General features: G+C 43.7%; 1 protein-coding gene across 5 annotated transcripts in view; it reads left to right on the forward strand.

Annotated features, from left to right (window-relative positions):
* Positions 1-12,366, forward strand: part of PHKA2 (phosphorylase kinase regulatory subunit alpha 2) — a 69,564-nt gene that overhangs the window by 23,069 nt on the left and 34,129 nt on the right. For all 5 annotated transcript variants that reach the window (XM_033106825.1, XM_033106823.1, XM_033106826.1 and 2 more), the window contains exons 4-10: positions 2,181-2,228; positions 3,139-3,307; positions 4,461-4,543; positions 7,202-7,282; positions 8,385-8,483; positions 10,267-10,413; positions 11,903-11,956. In XM_033106825.1, coding sequence (XP_032962716.1) covers positions 2,181-2,228; positions 3,139-3,307; positions 4,461-4,543; positions 7,202-7,282; positions 8,385-8,483; positions 10,267-10,413; positions 11,903-11,956 — 681 coding nt within the window. The remainder of the gene's footprint in view (positions 1-2,180; positions 2,229-3,138; positions 3,308-4,460; positions 4,544-7,201; positions 7,283-8,384; positions 8,484-10,266; positions 10,414-11,902; positions 11,957-12,366) is intronic.

Below are 12,366 nucleotides of genomic sequence, written 5' to 3' on the forward strand. Positions count from 1 at the left end.
AAAATAACGTGTCCCTGAGCACGGGGTATTTTCAGAATGTTTTGAGTGATAGCATTAAAGTAGGGAACATTGACACAAAAAGTATAGTTCTCTTGACACGAGAGCCTTTGGGATTTCTCTTTGATTCATATATTCCACAGCCAGTGGACCATCGGGTCCAGGGAGAGTTCTTATGGCCAAGTTGGTGCTTGTTTATAGCAACCAAAGTGGGCATGAGTGACAGGCAGCCTTGACAGCGGTAGTGGGGCTAAGAGAGGAGGCCATCTGTGGAAGCAAGGGAAGGACAGTTTGGATTTAACTAACATGCTGAGTGTGAGGTGTGAAATCACCCAGTCTTGCAGATAAGGCAGGAATGGGTAGTTTTTTAAATGCCTACAACAAGCATTGAATGCTCCTTCGAGAAGTTGGATAGCTGTTAAGGAAGGGAATCATTCGTTTAGTAGTATAAAAATTTAATGTCTGTGTCCTCCAAACTTCCCGTCTTTCTTTGGGACAAAATCAGAGAAAAGCCATGTCTGTCTGCACACACACACACTCCCCTCTACCTCTCCTCTGTGAGCAATTTCTGATCCAGGTTAGAGTTCACTAGATTTGCTGCTCCGTGATTGACAATAGCAAGGCACGAACAGGCCACATTGTTTGATTTGTTGAGTGTGGCTCATAACTAAAGGACGCATCTCCCTTGATTATGGAAAATGACAGGAGATCTTTCAGTGATCTTCAACAGGGATGCTATTGCATTTGGGGCTTAGGCAGTAAGTCCAGTAATTCACTGTGTGAGACTGTCCCATGCATTGCAAAACACTTAGGGTCTTTGGTCCTTACTCGCTAAATGCCAGTAGCCCCCACCCTCATCATGGGGACAGTAAAGATGCCTTCACTGCCACATTTCCAGATGCTCCCCCATCCCCGGGGTATGGTCATGTCACCCCCAGTTGGGAACCACTGTACCTCTTCATAATGGAAAAATAACTTTTCTTTATTTGAAGGGAAGTCAAATTGGCAAATGTTTGTGCTATACACTGTAGGAAATGTTAATTATAACAGTGTTAGTTGTACCTTTTATTTGTGAGGTAACATTTTCTGCCTCAAAAGAATATATGACATAAACCGAGATTATATTCTAGAATCCTAGGGTTTTTGAGGCAGATGGATCTGAAGGACAATCCATTACAGATTTTGCCCTGGCTATCAGCTTTCGGGGCCCTTCATTACATCCTCCCCTGCAAACCATGTACATTCTGTAAGAGTTGACGCTCGTGGCCCTGGGTGGGCGCTTCTTTCAGCCAGGCTACTTTGACCTTCAAAATATCCCATTCTCCAGCCATTTGTGAAGTAGTTTTATAGAGTTTTTAATAGGACACATTAAGACCTGTCTTTCAGTGGGCTAGAATTGTGGAGGAAATGGGAGGCCACAGAATGTATTGACTAAGAGCTTAAGCTCTGCAGTCAGATGGCCTGGGCTCTGTCCTTGTTCCAGCTGCTGTCAGCGGGGAAACTTTAGCAATGTTGCTTCATCTCGCTCAGCCTCTGGTTTCTCATCTATAAAGTGGGGTAATAACACCCACCTCATAAAGTTGTTGCAGGAATTAGAATCCAGGTAAAGCGTTTTGTGCAATGCCTGGGCATAGTGTCTGGTTATCATAGTATTATTGTTATTATTTATAATGATAAGAAGTAGATAATAATTGGTTGCAATACATATTCTTAAGAAACGTTGGTGGCTACTTGCATTTTGTAAGGTCTTTTACTCAATAGTCCAGTAACGGTGTCACAAATCGCTATTTAGGCACAAAGCAGCATTACTTTGGGGCAGCCATGGTGGACTTAAATCATCCTTAGCAGAACAAAAAATAAATTACCAAGAATTGTGACATAAAGCTCCAGGACACTAGGCTTATGCAGTTTTCTTGCTGAAATGTCAGGACTCGCTGGATTTCAGAGCCAGGAGGTGCCATCTGGTCCAACCCTTTTATTTGAGATAAGTCATTTCATCAAGGTTTTCTTTTTTTGTGATGGAGTGGAGAGGTGGAAATAACTCAACAATCAGAATACTTGTGTATGCTTGGGATCTGCTTCTCAGGGAAGTCTCCAGGCAGCGCTGACTTACCGGCCGTGTGGTGAGGTTTTCATGAAGCAGGGAAGCTGACCTTATCACTGACCCCACTTTATTTCTACAGAATGTGGTGAAACTCATGCGGGGTCTTCTCCAGTGCATGATGAGACAGGTAGGCGGAAAACGACAAATGTGTTTGTGGGTCATCGGAGTGGGCATTCCGTCATTTTCATGGTGACAACTGACATTCTTAAAGCATTTTGAACTTTTCTTCTCAAGATGAAGAGAAATTGGAAATATTTTGCTTACTTTCCCCTTTCAAAATGATCTTCAATACTTTTGTTACAATATAGAACCGCAGACTCAAAGGACAGTTTCTCAGGATCTCTTTAAAAGAGTTACTTGTGTAAAAGGAGAACATGCCCTCTCTTTAAAAAATGAGGAAGAAAACATTGTTTTTAAAAACCATTCCTAGAAAGCCATGTACTATTATTTATTCTGTTGAGTTTGTAAAAGGGTTTCTTTTCATTGGAATGGAAATTCTTGAGTTTTAAAACTTGACATTTCTATTTACTGATATTTTCAGTGAGGGGTAAATAAAACAATTCGTTGAGCACGTACTATATACAGAACATCATACTAGAATCTGCAACAGATGCAAAGATGACTATCATACCATCCCCACCCTTAATTAGCACGTGCCCGGCTGTTCTTCAAAGACACAGTTACTCTTTTCCTTTCAACATAACAGGTCCTCTTCCTTCCCTCCCTCATTGAGTGCCTACCATGTGTCACAGCTCATGCTGGCGATACACAGACAAGGAAACCTCTTGGCTTGACCCCTCACCCTGACAGAGATTGTTAAAATCCCACTGGGCTGGGGCATTCCTGGAGATGGCAGGAAGAATGCCCCGCACAAACCCTCTGTGTGGTGCTCATTAGTGAACATCCGCTGCCTTCCATCCCGCTGGCTCCCAGAGGTAGCACATAGGAGGTCAGCATCCAGGAGATTGAGCCCGGGTGTGGCCTCTGCCAACCATGAACCCCTCAGCTCTGCAGAGCCGGCTTGCCTTCTCCCTCAGGTGGATAAAGTGGAGAAGTTCAAGCATACTCAGAGTACCAAGGACAGCCTGCATGCCAAGTACAACACCGCCACCTGCAGCACCGTAGTGGGCGACGACCAGTGGGGCCACCTCCAAGTGGATGCCACCTCCCTCTTCCTTCTGTTCCTGGCCCAGATGACTGCCTCTGGTGAGCCAGGGCCATTTGAGCCCATCGTACAGGGAGTGACAATCCAGAAGGGCATGGACAGGAGCAGACATTGATCAGTATTCAAAATAAGCTATTTCTGTGACGAGAAATCACACTTCCTTATAATATTATGTGCACTGACTCTGGGATGTGCCGCCAGCCTCCTGAGCACTTGCAGGACAGGGGCTATTGAGCCAGTTCTATTAGCATTACTCTAGTTGATCCTAAAACTTCCTTTCTATCACTGTCACCTGGTTACTGGACCAACCTAGATCAGGTCTGCCTTCAACAGTTGAAATATCTACAGACAGTGTCATGTCTCCTCTTAAAGTTTTCTTCCCCGGGACTTTATCAGTGGATAAACCACAATCAATTTAGCTGTTCCTTTATTCCTTTTTTTTTTTTTTGGCTGCTATAACTAATGTTTCCTTACCAGCTTTGACCCCATACCTATTTGCTTCCTTCTGTTAGTTAGATATCGTTCAAAGGCTACTCATACATATTACCAAATTGTTTTGGGAACAGTTTACTAGTTAAAAGTCCCCACAGTGATTAAGAGTACATATCTTACCATAGCCATACCAGCTTCAAGAATTCATACTTAAAAAATACATACATTCCATAACCAACTAAACATCCAAAGACCCAAACAAAAATCCAGCTCTCTTGGTCACTGCCTGCTTTAGCATGGAGATGCAGCCCCCTGGGTAGGTCCTGGGAGTTGGTCTTTCCAGGGGGTGAAGGCCATCTCCTGAAGTTGGGGGCTTTACTTTCCCTATCTGCCCTTGGGGTAAAGTATCTACCCTTTGGCTCGCTCAAGGATAAAGGCAGTGTCTGGTTGCCCTGGGCTAAAATCCTTGTTTCGTTGGAAGCTTCTCCGCAAATCCAACATGTACCAGAAAGCCCACACCTTCTCTTTCAATCATTTCTACTTGTAGGCACACACACAAAAAGTGGAGCCCGCCCTCACTCCTTCCCCCCCTTCCTTCCGAGATTAGACATTACGTGTTGCAACTTAACTTCAGACTTAATTTTTGATGTTCTAGTAAGAAAAATGAAAATCGGGGTAAAACGATTTCTTTCCTAAGGTGATATTTGTAATTAGCCCCTCTCGCTTCACAGCATAACTTCATTGTTTGTTTTTCTTTACTAGGTTTACGTATTATTTTCACCCTGGATGAGGTGGCCTTCATCCAGAATCTAGTTTTTTACATAGAAGCTGCATATAAAGTCGCTGTAAGTATCAACCTTGTTACTTTTTCAGTTGTCAAAAAGAGTAAACATCATGTACTTCTCCGAGGGCCAGGCTGTTTGGGGTTGACCAGATTAGCATGATTAGAGCTGTAAGATTACGTCGCCTCCACACCCAAAGGGCACGTTTTTGTCCTGGGACAGTTGCAGAGTTCATGGTTTTGGAATGCAGCACATGCTCTGTTTGAATCCATTATGCTTATTTTAAATAAGACCCTAAAATGTCCTGTGGCAGGTACATAGACGGGCCTGAATCAGGGTGAGGGCAGCAGCATCAGGGTCTCTGTGGGAGCTGCAGTGCCTTGGCGCTCACCCCAGGCGGCCCATAGGTAGAGGGGCCGGAGCCAGATGTGTGCCCCAGGCCAGGTGTGTGCAGGTGCAAATGTATATAAACCCCAGGTCCTCTGAGCTTCTGTCTGGTGTGGAGGGTAGAGACTCACTCACTTCTAGAGAACAACTAAACTGTGCAAAGTGGACTATAAGGGTGTTAAGGAAAGGGCAGAGTTTGGTTTAGGAAAGGAAAAAAAAACACTGTGGAGTAAAGCAAGAGTCAGCACACTTTTTCTGTGAAGGGCCAGAGGGTAAATATTTGCAGCTTTTGTTCCCAACGGTCTCTGCTGCTGCTACTCAACTCTGCCGTGGTCGCACGAAAGCAGCCATAGACGACACATAAACACGTGCGCTTGGCTGTATCTCAAATAGACTTTATTTACAAAAACAGGTGGAAAACTAGATTGGGTCCAAGGGCCATAGTTTGCCGCCACTCCCCGCCCCCCACCTCCATCCCGGGTCTAAAGCAGTGATTTTCAACCAAGGGCAATCTTCCCCTCCGAGGCTCCCTTTGGCAATATCTGGAGACTGTTTGGTTGTCACCCTGGGAAGGGTGCTACTGACATCTAGAGGGTGGAGGCCAGGGACTCCCCTGAACATCCTACGTGCACAGGACAGTCCCCACAGCAGTGAATGTCAATAGTGCCGAGGCTGACAAACCCTGGCCTAGAGAAACTTGAGAAGTCTTTGTGGAAAAGGTGGGACTTTAGTTGGACCTTGGATGAGTAGAGTTAGATAAGCAGAAAGGAGAGAAAAGGGTGAGCAAATAGCAGAAGCAGGAGCAGGCTGTGTGTGTGTATGTGTGGGGAGGGCCCCTTGGGGAAAGGGGGTGCAGAGTGAAGGAGTAAACTTAGGGTAAAAGTAGAGTATTGGAGCATGGTAGAAAATAAAGCCAATTTGTGGGTGTGCAGGGAGTGGAGGCCAGATAATGGAGGTCTGACCATCCAGAGAGAGCGTTGAACAAGATCCACTAGAGGGGATTGGAGGGCAGTCGGTGACCACAGGATGGCCACGGGGTTTGAAAATTAATCTGGGGAACGTAATTTGGTGGTTACCAGAGCGTAAGGGGGTTGGGGGGTGGGGGATGAGGGTGAGGGGGATCAAATGTACGGTGATGGAAGGGGAGCTGTCTCTGGGTGGTGAACACACAGTGTGATTTATGGATGATGTGATTCGGAATTGCGCAACTGAAATCTATGTAATTCTACTAACAATTGTCACCCCAATAAATTAAAAAAATAAAAAAAAAAAAAAAAAAAAAAAAAAAAAAAAAAAAAAAAAAAGATCCACTAGGGATGGATGAACAGTTTATCACTTTAGTTTCTTAAGCAGGGGAGTGAGCTGATCAGAGTAGTTTTTGAGGGTGAGTCACTTAGCTCCGGGGTTAGAGTGAAGATGGTTGGGGCGTGGAAAGACCCAGATGTGAGGAATACTGAAGGAAGAAGGAGTCTTGGGTCACGGCTACAAGGCCAGCACAGCCAGGGGAGAGTCTAAAGTCACTCTAGTGTGTCTAAGTCTAAATTTCCACATTTCGAAAATGTTTGTCTTTGGAGACCAAATAATAAATACTGAAATTTTGCCATTGGTCCTGCTCTTGTTGGGTTATACTCTTTCAATAGCGCATGTAGCATTATTCCAAAACAGTATCCACTGCTTAGGTTCCTTATGAGAAAATATGAATTATCGAAGTTAGGTATGCATGCATCAAGTCTCCTATGTGGACAGTGTTCTAAGCCAATTTATATTAATCAGTTTAAGATAACAGGGAAGTTCAGTGTTCTGTGCCTCTTTTTGACTTTGGCTCCCGTTACTTGCTGAGCATTGTTTTTTCCCCAAGAGGTAATGCTAGAAATAGATATTAAATTATTTTAAGTGGTTTGGTTGGCTTCAATTATTTTGTAACCCATTTGTTAAAGTTTCTTTATTTCATCTTACAATTTAATATAAGTTCAAAGGAATTCACTAAATAGAGGGGCAGCGTTTTGTTTGATATGAAGATAAATAAAATATTTTGTTCTCTACAAATCAAGAGTTTCTTACAAATTAGTATTTTTTAGGAATAAGAAAATTGAGAGCAATTTGCAAGCATTTTTGATTCCACCTGAGGATTTACTTCCAAAACTGCACAGAGGTCAAATGAAGTGCAGTTGAGGAGGAACACAGCCTGAGTGTGTAAAGCCATGAATTTGGTAGTCTTCGAGAAGAGATATTTCTGTTCCATTATGCCTGTCATAACATAAAGGAATCATTTTTCCATAGCACTTCTCAAGTACGTCTTTCTCCTGCTCTGATTACTACTTTCTTCTCCCACAGGATTATGGAATGTGGGAACGTGGCGATAAAACTAATCAGGGCATTCCAGAATTGAATGCAAGCTCTGTAGGAATGGCCAAGGTGACGGCTCGTCCTCTTTGTTCTTCCTTCTGTGCATTTTTACTGCTTTGATTTGATTCTCATTAGAAGTTTGGATTTAATCTGATTAGTATATTTTTCAAAAGTCAACAGCAAGCATGAAATTCAAGTGGCACATGTACCCCAGCCAACTGAAATTATATGTAAAGAATGTAGGTTTCCTACCCTGAAATCTGCATGTGCCTGACAATAAGTGTGCTCCCTCCTCATTAGCCATTGTTATCACCCACAGGTCTAAGCTTTTGCTGTTGTCTAAGAAGCTGGATGTATGATGTCCAGTCTTCTTTTCTGGGTCATAAAGAGGGCTGAAGAATATAACCACTTTTTAGGGCAGAGCTCTCACAAGTTCAAAAGCCTGTAGGGTCAGGTGAGTAACATTTAAACAAGTGACGTTGGCAAGATAGAAAAATAAAGACAAAATACTGAGGACACTGGGGACTCTCTAAACATATTCCAATGCAGTCATTTTAAAAACTTCTTCAGGCCAAACAAAACACACCTGTGTTGCAGATTCAATCTGCCGGCCACCAGTTTACATCATTTGCCCTAGACATTGAGCATGCTTCCTTTCCTCCCGCCTTCTCAAGACTGAAGTGTACTTTTGGACAGAGTAAAGACTCCAGAGCTAGAATTTTTAAAGCAATAATAAATATGCTCTGTTGAGGTCAACTGACAGAAAACATACTTAATACTAAAAGAATTAATTTTCTTAAGTGCCAGATATGCTGCTGTTAGGAGTTAACCGCTGAAGTAAGTGAAGGAAAAGCCAGCCATGAATTTAATGACCCCCCCACAACACACAAAGTTATGAGCCTGTTAATATTTCATTTTTTGGTAGAATACTCATTCCATTTGGGGAAATGTTTTTCTATTTTCTCTTCCTTGTTCCTGCAATGAGCAGCAACATACAGGAAAGCTCTGATCTACTGAAAATAAGGATAGAATGGACTCTTTTGTTGGATTTTAACGTGTTTCATCACCTTTGGGAAAACATGTTCCCTAGATTGTTTAATGAAAAAGGAATACTAGATATGGGCATGTGTGTTCGCTAGGAAGAAAAAGCAATTAAGACCTGTGTTTGTAGGCAGCACTTGAGGCAATTGATGAACTGGATCTTTTTGGAGCCCATGGAGGACGCAAGTCAGTGATCCATGTCCTGCCCGACGAGGTCGAACACTGTCAGGTAACAACTCAGCCTCTTGCGTTCCAGAAAGCACGAAAGGAGACCCATGGAGGGAAGACCTGGGTTCCAGTTCAGGTTCCTCCCCTTTCTAGCTTGGTAGTGCCTGGCTTCGTTGAGCTTTATTTCCCTCATCCATACAGTAGGCATATTGGGACCTTCCCCTCCTGTTGCACAAGGTGGTCGTAAGGATAAGAGTAAATCAACTTTCTTTGTCAGAGCACTTTGCAAGCCAGAAAGTACCATGTAAATGTAAGACACAGCAGTGTTGTGTATATGCTGTCAACAATCAAGGCACCTTGTTTTGCTGAAGGCAAAATCTGTTTCATTTGTTTTGAGCACATAGGTGGTTTTCTCTAAGGTTTATTTTGCGATGCCCCCAAATTGAATGACTAACAAGCATTAGTTCACTTGGGGAAGGGAGTGGGGATGGGTGGGATGTGTAGTGGTGGAAAGATGAGATGGGGGAAAATGGCAAATTAGAACCTCCATGAAATGCAGATCAGAGAAAAGAGTAATTTGATGCAGATCTGGGAACTCCATTAAGCAGCCAGTAGGTCACCAATTAACTGGTTAATCATCAAACTCTTATTTAGTGAGGACCCAGTGTGTGCTGAGGCTATGGGGGTCAGATACATGAAAACTTACAAGCAGAGAGCTTCCAGTGGGAGTGCGTGTTTCCAGGCAGAGAGAGCCTAGGGAAGCATGACTAATTAAAGAACCAGGATTGGGGGATGGTGGGGTCTATTAGCTATAGAAACTGAAGCTTTATTCTGAAGCTGAAGGCTTCATCCCATTTTACCCCACTCTCCAGCTTATTCCATTTCCTCCCCTAAATAGTCCTTAATGGGGAATCTGCTATGTCTTGGAGTATGGTTTAATAGAGGCAAGCTGGTGTGCCTCTAATAGATGTGTAGTCGAGTGGAAATTGTGTGATCCTGTAGCCAGCTGGGCCCGGCTGGGAGTCCTAGCTCTATCGCAAACTAGCTGCATGCCTGCAGGTATAAGTCTCTGTAGTCAACGTCTTAGAGTCCTCATGTGTGAATTGGATTTAGTACCCGAATTCCTTCTTCATGTGGAAGATTTAATAAGCTTATGTTCGCAGGGGTCTAGCCTCATGTCTGTACATGTTAAATCTCAGGGTTAACTCCTTCCCTTCCCAACATTTCCTTATAATCTCAACTTTTTTTATTTTAGAGTGCCTAATCCAACCACCTTATGATCGAGGCCATATGATGGTGCCTCTGACTAACCCATTCTCTCCAGGACTGAAGTAGCTCCATTGTTTACCGTCTTGCCTGAGTGTGCTTGCAGTCTTCTGCATTTAACTCTTTCTTTAAGTGGTTTCTGGTTCAGGTAGTCCAACTGGTTGCATTCCACAGAAGCCAGACATTTCTTTGTGTTGGCCCTCTATGTGTGTTCTCTGTCTCTATCTTCATCGCCAGTACACCCTAGCCTGCTGACACAGGGAGCCCCTAGTTCCTCCTCTGCATGTCCTGAAGGCCCAGCAAAGTCAACAGGAGACTTAGAAGGAAGGGAGAAGCCGTTCTCAGCATGGGCTCCAAGCAGTACTGTGCCCTCCCCAACCTCCTATTCTCCCCCAAGGAACAGGAATCATTGGCTGGGTAGACGAGGTTACCCATAGGGGCCACGTTGGTAGGATAAAGCTCTGATCAAAATTGGCAAACTCATTTGAATGTTCCCTTGGGCTAAAGTCATGGTCTCTAGATACTCTATGTGATTCTTAGTGCTTCCCAGGGTAAAGCCACCTCTGTTTTTCATTCAGTCTATTCTGCTTTCCATGCTGCCAAGAGCATCGACGTCCAAAGAGATTGACGCTGGACTTCTTTCTATTATTTCTTTCCCGGCCTTTGCAGTGGAAGATGTGAACCTTGTGAATGTGACCAAAAATGAAATTATTTCCAAGCTCCAGGTAAGCATTTGTCATGCCGGTGCTGTTCTGCCCTGTGTCCAATGCCACTGTCACATTATGACATGGAGTAGCTCACGCAGGCCTCAGTTCTCCACGAGGTCAGTGGCTTGGTTTACCTAAGTGGACTCACAGAGTGAGGTACCCAAAGCTGAGTCTCCAGGTGAGCAAACACAGTCTCGGAGTGATCAAGTGGCTTGGTTCTCTTCCTAAGTAGCAGAGCTTGAACTCAAGCTGTCATCTTTGAACCCCCATTCATACCACTCCTATATCTCTAAGGTAGAGCTTCTTAACCCTTTAGAGATCACAGACACACTCCTTTGAAAATCTCTTGAAAGCTATAGAGTCCTTGCCAGGAAAAAAACAAAACGCACATGTCCCACTAGCCTCAAACTTTACCCACAATTTCAGGGGACTTGGTGATCCCAAAGTTAAGTGGAGGTTAAAACAAAATCCCTGCTCTGAGTAACTATGTAACAATGATACATTACACCAAAGTAAGAATGTTATTAAATATTCCAGCCAATTGGAGTTATCGGTAAAGTATTCAAAGAATGTAAGTTTCCTAAGCCAAAATCCGCATGTTTATGTTCCTACTTAGATTCAGTGAAAAATGCTTGTAGCCTTTGGAAATAGGGGTTAAAGTGTCTCCAGTCATATCCCTCAAAAGAAGGTGGCTGTCTCAGTCAGGGTTCAGTGGAGAAAAAGGAAGCTCTTTAGATAGTCGAAGTAGACGGGGAGTTAATGCAGAGAATGAAATGTATAAAGGTCTAGACTGGGCCTCCCACTACTCGCAAAACAGTACACGGTTGGCCCCCAGACGTGCTTGCCTCCATAGCCAGTGCTAGAGCAGCCCCCACACACTTAAGAAACTAAAGGATGGTCATCCAGAGCTGCGATCCAGCCTAAGAGAGCACCGCCACTGCCCTTCTTTCCTGACATCCAGGAAGCTGGAGAGAAACACTGGAGCCTGTAGCAGGAAAAGCAGCAGTGACAGCCCTAAGCTGCAGGAAGCCCCACCTGCCTCCCTGCCCAGCCTTGCAGAATGCAGGCTCTTTTGCATCCAGAGCCCAAGTATGAGGAGTCTGGAATGTCCTTTCCGCTTTCTAGTCTTTCGGGTAGAAGCAGTCCAAGCCAAGCATCTGCCTTGGTGGCTTCTCCAAGCAGTGAGGGTCTTTTTGCATCTTTGCATGATACAGCGAATCAGGAGAAAAGGCTGGTCACACACTGAGCCCTCAGTAATTCCTCTCGCACCTCTGATATTCTAATGTAATGTTTTGGCATCTCCTCCCAAGCACTGATCGAACCTGAATTTATTTTGCTTATTATTTAAAAATAGCTTTTTGTACCGATAGCAAAGAGCACTTGGTACACATTTCATTACAAAAACATTCATGGGAAAGGGGACAAAGGGTTGACTGGAATTAAAATCAAAAGGCAAAGAAATTCTTATGATTCCATCACATGTACTTATTTTTCTTTCTCTTTTTAGGGGCGTTATGGATGTTGTCGCTTCCTTCGAGATGGTTATAAAACCCCAAGAGAGGTTGTATTTAAACATGGTTTCTTATGGTTCCTTAACTGCTTCATATCTAAGTTGCCACTGTAGTGTTCTCCCTCTATTGATCATAATTACATGTTAGGATGTTGGAGAGGGAAGTCTTAATTTTGCACTCAGCAAGCCTGGAGTTAGGCAGTAGAATGGCAAGATCATCAAGAGGACAGCAAGCTGGTGGTTTAACACCAGCCTGTATACAAGGACAAACAGTTCTGCAGCTCACACGGTTTTTTAAGTCCCAACCATGGCCACCTCCATGGGTTTCTTTGCCACAGTGACTGATATAATGATATTAATAAAACAGTCTGCCAAGCACTGTGAGAGGCAAATTGCTATTTATTTGTTAGCAATATAGGAGGCTTAATATAATAAACTACCAAGGAATGTACATTTCTGAT

This window comes from Rhinolophus ferrumequinum, chromosome X (genome assembly GCF_004115265.2).
Source record: "Rhinolophus ferrumequinum isolate MPI-CBG mRhiFer1 chromosome X, mRhiFer1_v1.p, whole genome shotgun sequence".
NCBI classification, from domain to species: domain Eukaryota; kingdom Metazoa; phylum Chordata; class Mammalia; order Chiroptera; family Rhinolophidae; genus Rhinolophus; species Rhinolophus ferrumequinum.